Source organism: Ostrea edulis, chromosome 1 (assembly GCF_947568905.1).
Source record: "Ostrea edulis chromosome 1, xbOstEdul1.1, whole genome shotgun sequence".
NCBI classification, from domain to species: Eukaryota; Metazoa; Mollusca; class Bivalvia; order Ostreida; family Ostreidae; genus Ostrea; species Ostrea edulis.
Window position 1 is genome coordinate 112,189,899 of NC_079164.1, and position 20,735 is coordinate 112,210,633.

The 20,735-nt window shown below is 35.7% G+C and overlaps 2 protein-coding genes across 2 annotated transcripts in view; both read left to right on the forward strand.

Moving 5' to 3' along the window:
• Positions 1-9,842, forward strand: part of LOC130048705 (vascular cell adhesion protein 1-like) — a 20,355-nt gene extending 10,513 nt beyond the window's left edge. The window contains exons 4-6 of the mRNA XM_056145738.1: positions 3,423-3,719; positions 5,701-5,997; positions 9,538-9,842. Coding sequence (XP_056001713.1) covers positions 3,423-3,719; positions 5,701-5,997; positions 9,538-9,842 — 899 coding nt within the window. The remainder of the gene's footprint in view (positions 1-3,422; positions 3,720-5,700; positions 5,998-9,537) is intronic.
• Positions 9,843-10,726: 884 nt separating this feature from the next.
• LOC130048708 (uncharacterized) lies at positions 10,727-20,735 on the forward strand. The gene is made up of 6 exons (XM_056145744.1): positions 10,727-10,976; positions 11,624-11,946; positions 14,273-14,569; positions 16,565-16,699; positions 19,085-19,103; positions 20,684-20,735. The coding sequence occupies exons 2-6, from the start codon at positions 11,826-11,828 to the stop codon at positions 20,733-20,735; spliced, it is 624 nt and encodes a 207-aa protein (XP_056001719.1). The 5' UTR covers positions 10,727-10,976; positions 11,624-11,825.

The following is a 20,735-nucleotide window of genomic DNA, read 5'->3' on the forward strand; positions in this document are numbered from 1 at the left end:
CACTTTCTAGTACCTACCGTAAATGCCACTATTTACAGGAAGATGTCCCGTTTTCAAAAGTATACGGACCATGGGTTACAGAAAACCCAGGGAAATTTGTGTGGGGGCATTTATGCCACGGCATTATTATCCGAAAAATTACACCAACTACAGAAAGATAATCCCGATGATTTACTAACAGATCTTCATACTATATCAGAGGATGCACTTTTTCTCTTGGCACATTCCTCCTTCCAATTATCTGTTGCTAGGAGAGATTACTTAAAACAATTATTTGCCGGAGATTATAAAAACCTGTGCAAGAAGACACAAAAAGTTACAGATGAATTATTCGGTTCAGAACTCACCAAAGTCTGCAAGGACATATCTGAAGCATCAATAGCAACAACTAAAATGCTTAAATCTCCTGCATCTGGCAGGAGTGACCATTTTAATTCCTTTCGGGAAAATAATTCCTTTCGAAACGCCAGAAAACAGACCGGCTTCAGCAAAACCTACTCAAAAAACTACCCAGGTTACAAATGGAATTCGAATAACCGGAAGTCAACCAACAAAAACTCCACTACGAAAAGCAACAATTAATTCTCAATAATTGCCGGTCAGCTTCAAAACCATCTAACCTTTTGGACTTAACTAACAACAGGCAGGAACATTATCTGTATAATTCAAGGATATCTAATAGAGTTTATGATGAAACCTTACCAACACAAGCCCAGGGGAACTCCAACTCCCAAAAACATGGAAAAAGCACAACTTATTCAGGACAAAATCAATTCTTTACTGCAAAAACAAGCAATTCTACCAGTTCAGCATCATCCAAAATAATTTATCTCAACAATATTTTTAGTTCCCAAGAAATCGGGCGGAATGCGCCCAATTATCAATTTAAAACCACTGAACAGATTTGTAGACACAATACATTTTAAAATGGAAACTTTGCAGACAGCCCTGAATCTAATACAGGAAGGAGATTTTTTTTATCAGTGTGGATCTGAAGGATGCTTACTTCAGTATACCGATATACCATCTACATCGAAAGTAGCTTAAGATTCATCTGGGAAAATCAAACATACGAGTTCCAGTGTCTTCCATTTGGCCTGAAATCAGCCCCTCGGATTTTTACCAAATGTACCAAACCGCTAATGTCCTTCCTCCGAACTCAAGGTCATCGGAGAGTGATTTACATAGACGACTCTCTATGGCTAGCACTGACAATGTTTCAAGCAGAGGAGACGTGTACCAAAGACCTAGCCATAGTCATAACAACAAATGCATTGAAGAAAGGTTGGGGTGTGTGTGTGTGATGAACAATCAGAAGGTATCAGGCAGATGAACACAGAAAGAAACTTTCTTACACATAAATGTATTAGAACTGAGAGCAGTGTAATTTTCCCTACTAACCTTCAAGTGCCAGAGCTGACGAATCAGAACATACAGTTACAACTCGACAACAGATACATAAACCACATGGGGGGGACTCATTCAGACACCATGAATTCTATTGCCAAAGAGATTTGGGAGTGGGCAATTCAAAGAAACATTCATTTGACAGCAGTGCATATTCCAGGAATAGAAAATGTCAAAGCAGACTTTTTGAACAGACACTTCTTAGATCAGATGAAATGACAACTGAATCGGCATCTATTCCGCAGAATTGTTCACACCTTATTTTACCCTCAGGTTGACCTGTTTGCCATTCGTTTGAATTATCAGCTCCCAAAGTACGTATCCTGGCAACCAGATCCAATGGCATATGGAAGACAGATACTTTCTCAATACTATGGGAGAATCTCCAAGTTTATGCTTTCCCTCCATTCAACTTGATACCACAAGTCCTTTAGAAAGTGAGACGAGATAACCCCTTTATGATCTTGGTAACTCCATTTTGGACAACACAACCTTGGTACCCTCAGATTCTCCAGTTATCTTGCGACAATCCAATTCTCTTACCGAAAATAGACAAAATGTTGATCCTACCATATGTCAAAGAACATGTTCACCCACTCCAGAAATCGTTACAACTAGTCACATGGACTGTATGTGGAGACAGTACCAAGGTTTTTCAGCAAAATCAGCAGAAATTCCTAGCAATGCATGCAGAACTAAAACCACCAAACAGTACCAATCCTCAAGGAAATTATGGTTAGGTGGCAGGAATTTGGATCCCTTTTCAGTTTCTGCCATAGACATAATAGAGTTTTTATCAAATGAATTTCAGAAGAACAAGTCTTACAGTGCTTTAAACAGTTACTGTTCTATGTTGTCAGGAACTGTGAGTCCAATTGATGGTTTTGCAGTTGGGAAGCATCCAACTGTTATTCAGTTTTTGAAAGGTGTATATAATTTGAATCCAACTAAACCAAAATATTGTACAGTTTTATATGTTTCAGTTGTTCTGAAATATATTAAATCATTACCATGTAATGACAATTTATTACTTAAGGATTTAACTTACAAACATGTCATATTAGTAGCTTTAGTTTCAGCAGATAGAGGACAATCAATTGCATTATTGGATTTAAAATTAATGTCTCTTCTGTCAAAAGCAGTGTTTGTCATTGATAAACTTACTAAAACTTCCAAGCCAGATAAACCTGTGAAGAAAATAGTTCTACCCGCTTATCCAAAGTGCGAGAAATTGTGCATAAAATCGATATTCACAAGCATATATCGAAAAAACTAAAGGCTTGAGAAAGTGTTCAACTTTGTTCGTTTCTTTACATAAACCATATAATGCAGTGACATCTTGTACTATAGTTAAATTATGGGCTGAGTTGTAACAGGTTGTATTATATTTCTTATAGTAACAATTAAAGTTTAAGTTAATTTGATTTCTGGAGTTTAACCTACTTTTTGAAATCTTTAACTTGCCAATAACTTTTGAGTTCTTGAAAGAACAAGGGACATTATTGGCCAACATTGGCCGCGCTTCAAAAACAGATCATATTTTGCAGGTAGAAAGGTGATAATTTTCTCGTTTCATTCATATATAACATGTACCATTTACTTGTTGCTGATATTGAGAAAATAACGTTACAATATTGCATTGTTAACTATGACGCTATCTTCCGACGGTCCCTTTTTCGGAATGACGTCATCGACCTTGTAGGATTTACAGTCCCCTGATTCATCTAGAATATTTTTCTAAAAGTTACAATTTTAACTTTTTATATTGAGATCAAAGACTATTAAAAAATGACATGCTATGGAAAATACATTATTCATTTACATGTAACTTTATAGTGGTCATAGGCTTTTGCAGAAGAATCTTGTGTTAATTAGAGCAAGGAAAATAATGCGTGTATTTCTAAAAAATTGTTAAGTAGAACGCAATCATATTTTCGAAGGTGCTGTTCAATGTCCTCCTATTCAAATGAAATATGGAAAATAAATATACAATATATTGAATTTGAATTAAATAGACACACCCCCTGCTGCCCCAGAACTGACAGCTGATGGATCTACGTCAGTGGATGAAGGACAGTCCATTACATTACGATGTAACTTATCTACGCTGGGTAACCCTCCCATCACGTGGAGCTGGGTGTGTGGAGATGACACACTGACCACTGGAGTGACCAATAAAGGGACCCAGTCAGTGATGACATTGAGAGCAAACAGAAAGTACAACCAGAGAACGTGTCAGTGTAGAGCCACAAGTCCAAGATCGTCATTATCGTATAACAGGACGTCAGGAACACTAACTATCACCGTGTACTGTAAGTACATTATGAAAGTATATAACTACGTTAAGTGATGTACAGTACGAGTTTCCGACCTTGATCAATAACAAAACACACTGATTTTGACTGCGGATAACTCCGTTTAACTGATCAGGATATAGGGCTCATAGCGGGTTTGACCGGTCAACAGGGGATGCATACTCCTCCTAGGCGCCTGATCCCACCTCTGGTCTGTCCAGGGGTGCGTGTTTGCCCAACTATCTATTTTATATTGCTTATAGGAGTTATGAGATTGATCACTGCTCGTTATCTTCACCTTGCATTAATATTATTTTGTCATAGAGATTTACACATACGCCGTTTGACACTTGACAGCGGTAGTAGATAACGAGTAAATATTATGTCATTTTCCATCGATACATCCATGACATGACGCATTGTTTTCATTATGACGTCATAAAACGCGAAGTGCATTGAGGTATATCAAGAGTTATTTCCCTGTTGTCGCGAACCTTACCTTTTTGGATACACTTTTATGTTGCCTATTGCATGGTGTTATTCAATGAAATCTGCTGCATTTTATATTTTTGCTCTTGGCAGCCAGTATCTACATGTAATTTGTATGCAACCATTTAATCGAAATCTTGTTTCACTAAAACATTTATAACTCATATCTACATTGAATATATCACTTCAGATTATCAAATATCATGCAGTTTGACAAATTGATTTCATCATCATGTAATGATGTGACGTTCATATAAATGATTGGATACTATTTCGCTTGAACAAATTAATACTTTTGAGATATGACTTGAAGTGCGTTCACATTTAATACAAAGTATACGAAATGAAAGTAAAATTAGAAGCGCCATACATTACATTCATTTTCTCCACAAGCATATCCAAAGCACTGAATTATTATACTGGCCAAATCCCTTTGTGGTAGTTGGTCTAGCCAAATTTATTAAATGGAACCAACTTCATAACATAGTGTTTAGACTATTCCTTCTAAAAATGTATATACTCATTCTGTCTCGAACAGGTCTGATCTAAAATTGCTGTGAATGGGGAGTTATAACCAGCCCATCCTTTAAAAACATACTATCTACATTTCAGACATTCTTAAAACATTTAGCGTTTTGAAAATCGTAGCTAGATACAATAGTTTTACTACAGTCTAGTTTGGCAGTGGGGAAGGGAGACAACGTTCATATTCTTGCACCTCTGAAAACCGTATCAAAATATATATTAACACTATGTTGTTTGTTACATTTTAAATTACATATTATACATATTATAAGTTACACGAAAAAATGAAAGTATCACATATTCTTTGTCATTAAGGGTAAATGTTTATGGTCTTTTAACAAAAAACAAGGTACGATTGTGTACATAAAAAGGCCCCAAAAATTATCTGATTTAAATGTGTCTTGAATCAAGCTTGGTCTGTGTTTTGAATAAGTTAAATACATGCCAACTATACTATCCCCACTTGAATCAAAGCTATTTCTTATTTTACAGCATTATTACGTCATCAATAAGAGTTTATCCCGCGTTTTTTTCAAAAAGAGCTTGATAACTGTTAATTTTCATCCATCTTATTGCTTAGGGAAAAGTGTGTCCACCCGTCGAGCAAAATTAAATTAATATATATTGTGTATTAAGATAAGATAAAAAGTGTGTTTAAATATAAATTTGCTCGACACATGGGCTGTATGTTATCTGAAAGGAAAACCCCCTGAATTTATGAAAATTTTCATTGATTTGTTCATTTTTGGCAATTTTATGCCAACTTCAAGCTCTTGTCATACAACTCAAAGCATTTTTGGATCAAATTAAATGTAGTTTAGATTTGCTAATATATTCCTTATTTGAATGCCAGAATTTGGGACTCTCACTGAAATCATCTATTTTCTGGGCCAGATGACTGTAGAAACTGTCCCTACTTCTTTCACTAGGAGCACTGCGATTCAAAAAGCATAATCCAATCAAATATTGAATTTGAATTAAATAGATGCACCCCCTGCTTCCCCAAAACTGACAGCTGATGGATCTACGTCAGTGGATGAAGGACAGTCCATTACATTACGGTGTAATTTGTCTACACTGGGTAACCCTTCCATCACGTGGAGCTGGATATGTGGAGATGACACACTGACAACTGGAGTGACCAATAAAGGGACCCAGTCCGTGCTGACATTGACAGCCAACAGAAAGTACAACCAGAGAACGTGTCAATGTAGAGCCACAAGTCCAAGACCGTCATTGTCGTACAGCAGGACGTCAGGAACGCAGACTGTCAGTGTATACTGTAAGTAAATTCTAAAAGTTTAAACCTACGTATACTGCAACAGTTTATCAATTTCAGTTATCATATTCTTGGTAATAAGTATTCCGATTCTGCACTGTGCGATACGGATGACGTCACAATAGCAGTTACCAACGACCGGTCCAGAAACCAATATAACATATCAGACCGGCGTGCAAAAGTGCATATCAATCCCAAAGTTTACGTATTCGGGAAAATTATCAAGGAGGACGTTCAACAATAGAGAATGCAATACGCATTCACGCGTAAGAATCAACATATAAACCTTTTAACCATGTGGGAAATCAAGTTTTACTGTAGTAAATCAATGTATGGGAATTTTTACCATAGTTAATTATAAGCAGTTTTTGCCATAGTTATTCAATGTATCACATATTTACCATTAGAATGAAAGTACCTACGTTTTTACCAGAGTAATTCACTGTATAGAATTTTACCATAGTAAAGTAATGTATCAAATACTTAATATTACTTTAAAATTTAAACAGTTACCCGCATATGATAAATAAAGTAATATTTTATAAAATGAGACTCGTTAAAATAAATCTATTAAAAACATGCTACCAGTCGTATACAATATTTAACGTAGTGATTGCATGGGTCATTGAAAATTAATGAATCTATGAATGTTTTTTTTTTTTATTTTTACATATTTTGTTGTTGACAGTCTTTGTAATTCATTATGAAAGTATCAAATTTGGTTTTCACGGGAATAATCAATTGTCACGCTACAGTTGTCATAGTAACCCGTCTTATCAACTTTTTGTAGTAAATGGTACATGTGTTTCAGATGGTGTCTAAAATTGATATAAAAAGAGTAAATGATACAAATTTTATATCAAATTGAAGTTAAAACCTTAATTAATATATAGTATATATCAAAGTGTCCATTTACTTTCATATGAAGTAGAAGCACGGCTGCTTATGAGCAGTTTCGCTATTCTTGGAAGGCAAATATTCGCCAAAGCAGGCACATTTTCACCCCCTGAGAAATAAATGACCAATTCTTTTTATTTTTACATATGTTTTGATATATGTTAGTAGGATTTTTTCCCTGAAATCATCAATATTGGTTTTCAGATTTATTATGGCGCTATGATCTCTAAATAGTTACCCCCTCCCCTCCTCATATAAATACTACAGGTGATAATACGATAAATATGATCACTGTTTGTTATCTTCACCTTGCATGTATCTATTTTAACTCATATTAAAACTATAAAAGCGTTTTGATGTTTATTATTGAATTTATTCCACATAGAATGATAACACTGCTGATTTGGAGATGCATTTATTACTTTCTGTTTGAAGTTACTTGTATAGCATACTCTGTAAATGAAAAGTGAAGATAACGAACAGTGATCAATCTCATAACTCCTACAAGCAATACAAAATAGATAGTTGGACAAACACAGACCCCTGGACACACCGGAGGTGGGATCAGGTGCCTAGTAGGATTAAGCATCCCCTGTCGATGTAGGTTAAAAACTCGGGGAGTATTACCCAGCCGATGTAAACTGTATATTATGACGTCGTATTACCTGGATGTTTTTTCTCCTTTCAAACCAACCGATTATCAACAATAACAAAACGTTCTTATTTTTATATTATAAGAATTAACTGAACTAATTCAGAAAAATAAACACTTTCTGATTTCTGTTATCGTCTACGTTACATATAGTACACTCCCTTAATTTCCTCTTAGCTGACGATCTCAAAGTGGACGATGGAAATATTTGTAGCAAATGTTTTAAATCTATGTATAGTGTATTTAAGAAATACATGATAGGGATTATCAATATGCTTTGTTCAAAATGACGCGTTTACGCAAGCTGTGTTTCCTTGGCCTAACGGTTTCCCTTAGATATTATACAGTATATCCAGCATTTTAGATTTATGTGCACTAACACCACTGTATACAATGTAAAACTTATACGGTACCAATTTTGATGTACCAGATGCGGATTTCGACAAATAATGTCTCTTCAGTGATGCTCAACCGAAATGTTTGAAATCCAAAATAACTAAGTTTTGGAGCTAAATATAGCCAAAACCAGCGTGCCATAAAAGTGGAGCCAAATTCGTCAAAGGATAAGAGCTATGCACGAGGGAGATAATCCTTAATTTTGAAATGAATTTCTAAATTTTATAACAGCAATTAAATATACATCCGTATTTTCAAGCTAGTAACGAAGTACTAAGCTACTGGGCTGTAGAGACCCTCGGGGACTAACAGTCCACCAGTAGAGGCCTCGACCCAGGGGTCATAATGTAAAACAAGTTATGAAATTTATAACATTGGGTCTATATATTATAATTTTGATAAGCCTAGTGGTTTGTGAATTAAATTTACGTAAGTCTGAGAATTAACAGGGGAGCGGAGGTTACATGTATCATGGAGACTTAAACTATGACTATTTTTTAAAAGATATTTAAAACGTAAGTCTTTGTTTCCATCGTATGTCATTACTGATGCTTAAGCGCGTAATGTATTCCGGAATCGGAAACGATAATAGTTTTTCTTTAGATACTACATGAATAAACCACGTGATGCCTTGCAATCACTACCTTAAGCATGAAAAATTGGAGTATGTGATAAATAGAATATCGCATGCCAAAATCAAATATTTTCATATAAGCCCTCGGGCCCCATATCAACCCTTGGGCTGATATGGGGGCCATGCAGGCTGCTCTGACATGTGATTTGGATTTTAGCATTTGCTATTCTCTCTTTATAGCATTGTCAAACTATGTTTAAGAATATCTCACGAAATTTGGGACTATTATTTAATCATGATTTTTATTTCAATGCTGGGTTCTTTCTCCACAGCGAATGCAGGAGGTATTGCGCATCCCGGAAATGTACAAAAGTTCCAAAGGTTTACATTCCTGTAAGAATATTCAATTTACTTCTCTGTATGTTGATGTCATGCAAAATGCATACAGTTAAAACGATTTTTATCGTTTTCAACATCATTTTCAACTTAATTTGGGTTTTAACGTATACATAGCTTTTGTGTCTTTGAATTTAAAACAGCAATATAATTTGATTACAAAGAAATATCTGGTATCCATGATAATCAATTTTGATTAATGGATATAATGTTGAATGTAATTTCATGCTCATGGAGGAAGACAATAACTGCCCCACATATCAAGCTTTGGAAAACGCACGTGATATATTGCTTTTCTTTAGATAGGTTTTTATAGGTCAACTTCATTTAAAACAGTAAAAGATATAGGACTGGTCGCGGTACCTGAATGGTAAAGCTTTGGCATCGTGGTTCTTAGGAGGTTGTGAGATTCGAGTTCTCCTGTACTTCACCTACAGCTGGTGATGTCTCAAACGAGCGAAATATTCAAGACGGGACCTTTAAAAAACGAAGAAAAAAACAACAACATATCTTGCAATTTCATTGACGGATGTTCAAATGTTAATGACAAATATTATCATCTTAAAGTCCCATACACAATGTGCAGATGTAAAACAGTAATAAAATGTCATAAATTTTAATTAAATAGACACACCTCCTGCTGCCCCACAACTGACAGATGATGGATCTACGTCAGTGGATGAAGGACAGTCCATTACATTACGGTGTACCTTGTCTACGCTGGGTAACCCTCCCATCACGTGGAGCTGGGTGTGTGGAGATGACCCACTGACCACTGGAGTGACCAATACAGGGACCCAATCAGTGCTGACATTGACAGCCAACATAAAGTACAACCAGAGAACGTGTCAGTGTAGAGCCACAAGTCCAAGACCGTCATTGTCGTATAACAGGACGTCAGGAACACAAACCATCATCGTGTACTGTAAGTAAATTGTAAAAGTGTATACCAACATCAAGATACAGAGATTTAAAGTTTCATTTAATTTTAAACGTATTTCATTTACATTTTAGTATTATGAAAAGTTTATACCTTGAATTGAAGTTGATTCTGTGGAAAAGATTTTGACCTTAACTCGCATACAGAATGGCTTGAGGCAGTCCTAAAATGCGTTTGCAAACTGAAGTCCATGTATTGATTGTTGACTATTTCCTTTTACTTCATTGTTTACTTTTATTGATTGAAAAAAACATATTTTAAAAGAATGTTTTAAGGATGTACCACTTTAGATATAGATTGAATCGAAATCATTTGTACTTTCTTTACTTTGATGTATCCATAGGGTAGAAAGTAAAGAAAAAATGATCGAATATTAAAACTTTTTATTTTTAATCTTTAATGGAGCTGAAAGTTGAATTTAAAAATGATCATGATAAAAAAAATGACCACGAGAACTTTGACATTCATGACTCTCAATGTGATGTACGATCCGACATGGTCATGGAAATTGTTTATTGTGATTATTATTCCAGTGGCTACAAAAACCTGATGGAATACATCTGAAAGTAGCCAGCATTGAAATCTTTTAAAAAAATGGTCAAGAAGCAATATATATGGTCAATGACGGATCGTGTCATAACTTATGTTGTTCGTTTGCCGCTGAAATTTAATAATTTAATGATTTTATAATTTTAAACAAGCAACTGGTGTTTTATCATGTAATGTCTATCATCTAGCTTACAGTATTAGGAATTACTGAATATCAAAGAAAACTGAACATTCACCTTTTTCCGTGATGCTTTCATCGACAATCACTTTTATTTCAATATCTAGAAATCTAAAATTCCATTCAGATAACAACGTCATAATATCAAACTTGAGTGCAGAATATGTCACCAATGAACACGGACGACTTCAGATAAAATGTGATGTGGACGGAAACCCGTTATCTACTATCACGTGGTTGTTTGTACAAAACAACACTGTTGTAAAGAGAGACTCTGATGTAAGCATTAGCTCACTGGAGATATCGTCAGCAAACTGCCTAGATCATGGGAGTTACAGTGTTACAGCTCATAATGGAAAAAGTCCAGCTGCTGTGAGAACAACCCATGTAACGGTTAGATGTAAGTTTTCTTTGATTACGGACCAATGTTAAACTTATGTCAGGAGGCAATGCAATTAAAACAGGTTACATAGGCATTGCTTGCCCTTAAAGTCTTTTTTTTATAACTCAAGATTCTTAATCTTTATTAAATTTCCAAGAGATGGGAGGCGGCTTACAAATTTAAAAAAAAGAGTAGTTAAGGAACGTTTGAGAAAACCGGACATTAGCAAGCACGTGTTATGGAACCTATTACTTCCATTATACTCTTGCAGTTGATTTCTCCATTTTTGTTAACGCCTTACCTTCCGCTGGTATCCAATAATTGAAATATACATTAAAAGTCAGTTGATTCAAACTATGCTAGTGGAGACTAACTGCGCTAAAATTATATAACAAAGTCCATACTTATAGAAGCGCAGTTATTTCAATTGATTCGTTCATTTGTATAAATTGATACTTTTTTATTTTATGGGTGGTGTAAATTCATACAGCTGTCTATACCTCACAAGTCAGTAAATCAATCGAAACAGGCATGATACATCTTGAAGAACAAATCCATTTGGAAAAGCATACTTCCCTCTTTGTACGTACTGCGTAGATATTGTTTCTAAGCAATTTACATTACCGTAGAATTTTTTTCCGATCGTGTGTTTATTTATCGAACAGGTAAACCCCGACTGCATTACATTGATTCCCAAACTCCGGACAACCTTGCCCTAGGATACTGCGACTCTCTTAACATTCTCGTGAAAATGTTATTATACCCACCAGCGAATCTGATGAAGTGGACTTTCATGGGAAAAACAATTTGAGTAGAGTCATTCAAAATAATACAGATGGCTACATAATTACAGACGCCAAAGGAGAAATGGAACAAAACATCACTCTCTACAAAAGTAATATCAATACTAAAGATTTTGGAGATTACATCATACTAATTCAGAATGATGTTGGTACCTTCTACAAGAGCTATCGAGTGGACACCGCAAGTAAGTCAGTTCAAATAGTATGGTATGTTATTTATGTAATTTACCCTTATTTTCAGTCACTCAAACGCCGTTTGCTGTATGGTTTCTCCGTCGAATACTTTTAGCTTCTTCTGAACCAATCTAAAAAAAGTTTAGCATGTAACATCCATGCATATGGGTGAAGGAAACGAAAAATTGAAGTTGATTGGCGTGGCTAAAGGCATCATCTGAGTCACTCAAATGACGTATTGTGTTATCTAATTTGATAAATCAAAGCTTCAAGGGTCTCAGTCTCAGTCGACTCGTTCACGATTTCCAACAATGGAGGGTTTATATAACACCATATTATGGGTTTTAAATTTCTTAATCTTTAAGGTATACCAAAGCAAAATATACATGCATAAGCAGTATGCTCAACTAGATAGGTATGACATTTCAAGGTCACAAACAAGGAATACGATGCATCGGCTTGAGAATTTTACCCATAAAAGTTTCAAAAGTTGTGTAAACATAAAGTTCAAGATTAAAAGTCACTATCCATGTTATCCAGCACATCAGCATGAGATGGTCAGTTATCCGTACATGTAAAATGTCAAAAGCCTACCACGAAAGACAAAAAAGTAACAGCCCGGACAAAGTTTGTAGCAGGTATCGATACAAATTATTCTACTGAAGTATTCAAAGATCTTGATCGCCTCTTCCTTCGTCTTGTTAACATGAAGTATTCTCGCACAAATGTACCATGTTAGTATGTATATGACGTTAACACCTTAGTTGTTTATTTATTTACAGATACCAAATATATAATTCGTTAATTTATTTCAGATACATTTTTGTCAGAATTCTATTAAAATATTACTTCAAGGATCACCATATTCGTTTTTATGGAAAGCTAAATGGAATATAGCAAGTAATACTAAGTCCTTACTCGTCTAACCTTTCCCTCCTTATATATATGCGCGATTAAGATATCATTTGAAAGATTTTATGTCTTTCACCATTATTGTTGGCTACAATTTGAATATATCATACGTAACGTTATTAACCATGTTTAACAAATATCTTAAACTCAATGAAAAACATACAATGTCTGCTTTCATATTCACAGAGTATCTTCTTCCATAAGCACTATATATTATTAGATCGATACGCAAATACTTGTTCTTCGTATGATCAGCTTTTAAGTGGAGGCAGGCTACTGACAAACAAGTTGATGCTACATGGGTTTCAACAGTCTCGTTTAAAATCAGCGTTTCGCAAATTCTATGGTCGTTATAATCATCTAATTTGTCAATGCAACCTCTTTTTGGGTCGATTGTTAAACCGTTCTTGGCACACTGATTTTGACTAAGGATTACTCCTTTTACTTGATTAGCATGTAGGGTTTACGGTGGGTGTGACCGGTCAACAGAAGATGCTTTCTTCTCTTAGGTACCTGACCTCACCTCTGATATTCCCAGGGGTCAGTGTTTATCCACCTTTCTATTTTGTATTCCTTATAGAAGTAATGAGATTTATCACTGTTCGTTATCTTCACCTTTCATAATATAACTAGAATAGTTATATTTTAGTAGCACTCACTTCGAGGTCATAAATTTAGTGGGTATGGAGGTTGGATAGAGGGCTTACTGCGAAGTTGACCTTGATCATCAGTGGTATATCCAGGGGTCCATGTTTGTCCTACTTTTAATTTGGCATTCTTTATAGGAATTATAAGATTGATCACAGTTTGTTATATTCACTTTTCAAGTATGTTTCAAATATAAGGTTAGCTTGGTATCTAACCAGGAGTAGATTAATTGACGGATCATTTTAAGGTGAACACACTAATATACCATGAAATGGTGGTTTACAACATGAAAGGTGAAGATTTTCAATGTGTTTTACGCATTAATCATAGACATACATGCTCTGCAAAAAACTGATAATATATAGAGTTATGAATAGAAATAAAACTGCTTACAATTTCTGAATATTCACACGACAGTTCTTGACTCACTGATGTTTTACGGATTACTCCGTTTATCTGATCAAGATATAGGGCCTACGGCGGGTGTAACCCATAGGGAAGGGATGTTTACTCCTCCAGAGCACCTGAGCCCATCTCTGCTGTGTCTAGGAGTCCGTGTTTACTTAACTCTATTTTGTATTTCGTATTAGAGTTATGAGATTGTTCACTATCCATTATCTTCACCTTGCATAGGACAAACGTATAAATATTGTTTTGCGCTATTGTATGGTCTCTACGACAATGTTTTTGATGATTTATCTTGAACTCGAATTCTGAACATTAGATTTCGTTATTTCCACAAATCATTTATTATCACCAATACTATATTGACTTCAGCACCACCAGTGACACCTACCAATGTTACGCTGGACTGTGACAATCCCCATTCCATAAAGCTATCGTGGATTTCTAACTTTCATGGTGGAGACAGTCAGACATTTAAGATTTCCTATTCCACTGAAGGAAATTTATCAGCATTATTTAAAGATGTAGAGTACATCCGTGACGAGGGATATAATAGACTCCACAGTTACACTCCCAGAATTAAGCTTCAGGGAACAGTGTGGTTTACTATTACTGCCTCCAACTTGTTTGGAAAATCTACATCAGATGTTCAATATTGCACTGTTGCAAGTAAGCTTTTTCACTAGACAACTGTTATTAATAAGTTTACATTAATTTTATTTTGAGCATTTTGAATGAAAAGATGTGATGCACTTCCAGCTTTGATGAGTTGTATTCCCTGATTCGGTTTCATAGGAAGTGTGCAATCTACATACACATGTACACATTTTGAGAGAGAGAGAGAGAGAGAGAGAGAGAGAGAGAGAGAGAGAGAGAGAGAGAGAGAGTAATGCTAAAGTATTCCGTGTTGATGTGAAAGCATCATGTATTATTCCCTGATGTTTCTGTCAGTGCTTGCGTTATTGGGAATTTTAAGTTTACTTGTAAAGCGGCAACTATTTTGATTCTGACAACCGTTTAAGTTTGCAAAAAGAAAACGGTTTTCCACTGGGTTAAAATTTGGCGATTGCACCAACAAGAATCCATATTGAATGCTTTGCTGTCCAAAATACTGACAGGGGGCTCTTTTAGAGTGGATAAATCAAGTTGTATCTTTAGAATCACGATGCATTGTTGTCACTTGTTATTCTACAGAAATGGTCGATTGATTGATTGATTGTATCTTGCTTAACGTCTCACTCGAGAATCGTGACATTCACACCTAGTGCCAAGCGTTTGGCAATGGAACTCACTATCTGTTTTTAACGACTTAGGTCTGTCGCGGTCGGGATTCGAACCCCGGCCTTCCGCATGCGGGGCGAACACTCTAACCTCTCGGCCACGGCAGAAATGATCGAGTCATTATTCCAAAATTAACGTTCATAAGAAGACCTTCAACCTTTCATACAATAGATTGATTGAGTGAATATTGTTTAACGAGAATATTTCACTCATATGGAGACGTTATCACTGCCGGTGTTGTAGTGTGAGCCTTCCCCCATAATGAGACTTTCCCCCGGAAGCCTGGCTCTAGAGTGAGCCTTCCCCCTGGGGGAAGGCTCACTCTAGAGCAGTAGAACCCCCGGGGAAGTATCACTCTAGAGCCAGACTGTACCGTGGGAAGACCTAGTCTATCACTAGTTGTAGAGTCAGACTTCCCCCATAGCAGGACTCCCCTTCATTTATTCCTGGTAAACTACTATCACTTTATGGATATTGTTTAGATACCAATACTAAGGTAGGTAGGTAATTCCCTGTCCGATAAACTAATATTTATTTCATAGTTTGCGCAGAAGGGGATGAAAGCAGGGGTGTCCCTTTAGAACGAGACTTCAAAAGTGTGGTATGTCTCTAGAGTGAGCAATCTCCCTGGGGGTAAGGTTTATTCTAGAGCAAGTCTGCTGGGGGAAGGCTCACTCTAGAGCCAGACTTCATGGGGGAGGCTCACTCTAGAGCCAGACTTCCGCGGAGGAGTCTGGCTCTAGAGTGAAACCCCCTGGAGAAAGTATCACTCTTAAGCCAGACTTCCGGGGGAAGTATCACTATGGGGAAGTCTGGCTCTATAACACCGGTGAAGGGCTGCAAAATTTAGGCCTATGCTCGGCGCTTATGACCTTTGAGCAGGGACGGATCCTTATCGTGCCACACCTGCTGTAACACGGATTCTCGGTTTTTCAGTGTCATCCAAAGGACCGCCACATTTAGTCGCCTTCTACGACAAGCAAGGCAATGGGGACCTATTCTAACCCAGATCAACACGGGCCTATGCAAAAGAAAAACAGTTACCAATTCAATGTGTCTGATTATAGTTCTAAGTAATTTGATGTGATCATCATGTGAGAACGTGCTGTTATATACTGGTTAATAAGATCATATATATATATATATATATATATATATATATATATATATATATATAAAGACACACTCATTCATTCTTTTGAGATAGTGTTGGGTGTGGGTGTGAGTGTGCGATGGAAACAATCTTAATTTTCAAAGTTCATACACATATCAGTGTATATACGCCTTGACAATTAAGATTGTTGGATTTTGGACACACGAAACACCATTATTATGTAAATGCTTAGGATGACCCCTTTATAATTGCAATTATTTTGTCGTTAGAATTTCCAGAATTACAAGAGAGCGTAGGGAATCAGACTGGAGCAGCTGTTGGGAGTGCTGTAGGGATGGTGACCCTCATCATCATTATCCTAGTCCTCGTGATATTTATCCGCAGGCGTTATACATTCATAATAAGTAAGTATACCTATTTTAATCTGGTAGTAAAGAATTTAAAGAGCTATGATGAAAATGTTTGCAAACGAATATGCACAATTACGTCAAAGACTAGACTATTTGACATTATAGACAGTGGCTTCTTCAATAAAAATGGAAAAAGACCTTCGGTGATCAACCCTTCGAAAAGTCTATTGGAATTCCCATGGGCACGCATTGTGCTCCTGTTTTATTTCACCTGTTTTGAGATTCTTATGAGGCATTATTTATTCAAACCTTTTACTTGAGAGGAAAACATTATCTTGCTATGGCCTTCAAATCAACATTTAAATGTTTAGACGACGCTTTATTTATTAATAATCATTTTCATTCATATGTTGATTCAATAAATCCCATTATATAGGAAAAAAAGGACACCACAGATTCTTCTACATCTGCTTTATACTTAGATAACGTGGATAACGAACAATGATTAATATCTCCTGCATATGGCGTTTATGCTTCTCAACTGATTCAATACACAAGAGCTTGTTCTGCATATGATCAGTTTTTAAATTGAGACAGGTTACTGACAAACAAGTTGGTGGTGCAACGGTTCCAACAGTCTTGTTTGAAGTCAGCATTTCACAAATTCTTTGGTCGTTGTAACGTTCTAGTTTGCAAATACAATCTATCATTGGGTCAAATGCTGTTTGACGTATTTCATACCGAATGTTAGGCCGTTCTTGACAAAGCGATATTGATTATGGATAAATCCATTTACTTGATCAAAACATAGGGCTCACGGCGGGTGTGACCAGTCGACAGGGAATGCTTACTCCTCCTAGGTACCTGATCCCACATCTGGTGTATAGAAGGGTCCGTGTTTGCCCAACTTTCTATTTTGTATTGCACATAGGAGTTATGAGATTGATCACTGTTCGTTATCTTTACCTTTCATTGGCCACTATTCGTTATCTTTACTTTTGATGTAGATATTGTTACGCCCGAAATATGCACATATTTAGGGTAAACACTATGTCAATTTGATGAAATAGGAAGGAAGCGCATGCCATTTCATAATTTTTCTAAATTGCATGCTTTATTTGCTTTGAAGTAATGCAATTCGCACATCCAAATTCAAACTTTATTTATTTTAGGAAGAAGAACATATCATTTGAAATTATTGAGATTGGATAAGAAGTGCATATGCACTTCTGCTAATTCCTCTCTAATTGTCATAGATTAACAAATGATGCTCACTTGAAAACAATAGAGATGAAAAACAAGAACTGAAGACAGAAAGAGATAACTGTTGAACTGAAATAATTACAATCCTCGAGTTGTTATGTTACGCTTTTGGCTGCTTTAACATGTGATTTTTAAATGCAGACGATAACGGGGAACATTAACTTAAAATAAATATTTCATTTTGGTGTGATAGTGTATTTCACCTGCTTTGCGAGGGTTATTATCGAAATAACATTTATCTTCATGACAATGCGTTTTATGAATAATAGTAAACAGGTTTCCCAGGATATAAATTTGCAGGATAAAAATAAATCAAAATGGAATGGACAACAACGTTATCTAGAGCTGGTCTGAGTAGTGAACACACTAAATCAGAAAATGTTATCCTAAAATGGATATTTTGGACTCTTTCAGGGTTGTAATACCTCTTTTGGGATGGAGAAATATATTTGCTCACAGGTGCACTTTAATTAACAACCAATCTCATATCTAATAAATTCTGGATCCGCCTCGCTCTGGGACATACTTAGGCATGAACTAGGCTATATGTCGGTCTTAAACCAGTTTCTTTATGTTTCCCAAATTATGTAGTCGTTATAATGATCTAATTCGCCAAAATATCTATCACTGGGTCAAATTCTGGCTTATGTGTTTCATACCGCTTGTCAGGCCACCCCTGACACACTGATTTTAACTACGGATTACTCTGTTTGTCTGATCAAGATATAGGGCTCACGGCGGGTGTGACTGGTTGGACCGACAGGGGCTCCTTACTTCTCCTAGGTACCTGATGCCATCGTGTTTGCCCAACTCTCTATTTTGTATTGTTTATAGGAATTATGGGATTGATCACTGTTCGTTATCTTCACCTTTCATTGATATATATTATATAAGTTTTGAGAAAACTTTCAGAAACTCAAAATAATATCTCGGTAAAATTTGCTTAAAGTCATTATTTCATGAATTTACAGAAAAATATGAAAGTTGCCGCGCAAAAATATGTGATTTTTTTAAAAACTTTGCCAAAGAAAGACAACGTAACGAAATATATGCATAGGGAGAGTTCACGAATTACATATATGTGTGTTAAATCTAATATAATCAAAAAGTCATTAAATAATTAATCATCGATCGCATCCATATTTGTATAAAATTTTGATTTTGTTGTTCTTGCAGAATTGGAGAGAAAAAACACGTAAGTTCCACCGGCATATTATTACAATCATTGATCACTAATACTCCAACTTGATTTGAAAAAGTTTTAGCTGGTATACCCAATTTCAACCAACTCAGGTGTACGAGAATTGGAACTGAAACCATTTCTAATGTCGATGAATAGCAAGACATCATTTCGAAAAGCTATCATATATATCATTATTTTATTATTATTATTATTATTATCATAATTAAAATTGATAAAGCTCACAATTATACAAAACAAAAATGCAATCAATGGCGCTCTATATGTAAATTTGAATCAAAAGATACGCAAGTATAAGACATTAAAATTGACTAGTTATTAACATAGCGATGTCCATGAAGGAATAATACGTTAGTTGAAAGCACTGATATAAATAAAAATATCAGAATCGCTGATTGTTGTAATGTGTGTTGGTAGTTCATTCCACACGGTAGGTCCTGATCTGGCAACTGACATTGAAGCCAGTGTTTTGCCTTTGACGACAGGGACATTTAGTGTTTTAGCGTCATTGTTTAGGGAGCGAATGTTGTATGGAGATGTTCGAATGCTCAGCATTTTACTGAAGTATGCTTGGCTTTCTCTATCATTGAGACATTACCCTTTTGGATTATGCCAACAGTGTGCTATACGGATTGCCCAAATGTACCATCAAAAGGCTGCAGGTTTTACAAAATCGTGAGGCAAAACTTTTGCTAAAGTGGAAGTCAGCTGACAGTTCTAGAGAGGCTTTAAATCATTTACACTGGTTACATGTTCATTTGTGGATCAAGTTTAAAGTTGCATGTGTTGATTTAAGTGACTAACGATTATACTAACTGCTTGCTCGAGTCATCAGTAAGATATTGACGAATGTGCTTAATGTAATATAAATTTAAGAAAATTGTTTTACATTTTCAGTTGCAAATTTCTTAAAGGTTAAATGTTTGTCTAGATAACATCCTCGATACTTGATGCACGAAGACGTATTTACATTTTCACCAATCACATTTATTGATTTGGAAGAAGACACTGATAACATTTGTTGACTTCAAAATAGAATAATTTTCGTTTTACTTTTAAGTCATCCAGTTGTTGATATCTACCAAAACTGTCTTCAAATTTTTATGATAATAATAATGACAATAATAAATTTGTTTTGTAAAGCGTAAAATCCATATTGCTCTAAACGCTATTTAGATAACAAGAAAATAAGTAAAATAAGTGTTATAAGAACAAATGACTAGTAGGTGAAGATAAAGAGTCCGTTATGATTGCACAACATAATAATCTTGACTTAGAGTTCATCTGCACAGATTAGTTGTAATTAATCGCATACAGATGAGTATTTAGTTTAGATATAAAGATACAGAGACTAGCAACAGTTCTGATATCATATGGTAGAGCATTCCACTGTTTAGGGCCAGCCACACTAAAAGCTCGAGTTTGAATCACAGATGAGGTACTAATTGGCACTTGTAGTGTGCTCTGATCACTGGACCGCAAATTTCCGGAGGGAGAATAGGGTGTTATGAGTTCCTGCAGATAAGATGGAGCCATGTTGTTGACTGTTTTGTACACTAACACCAATCTTGAAGATGGCTCTTTGCTGAACTGGCAGCCAATGGAGGGAGCGTAATACTGGTGTAA

Coding starts and splice junctions, on each gene's coding strand:
- LOC130048708 (XM_056145744.1), top strand. CDS start 11,826: ATGGAACAAAACATCACTCTCTACAAAAGTAATATCAATACTAAAGAT. Junction 11,947..14,272: donor CTATCGAGTGGACACCGCAA/GTAAGTCAGTTC, acceptor TATTGACTTCAG/CACCACCAGTGACACCTACC. Junction 14,570..16,564: donor TCAATATTGCACTGTTGCAA/GTAAGCTTTTTC, acceptor TTTTGTCGTTAG/AATTTCCAGAATTACAAGAG.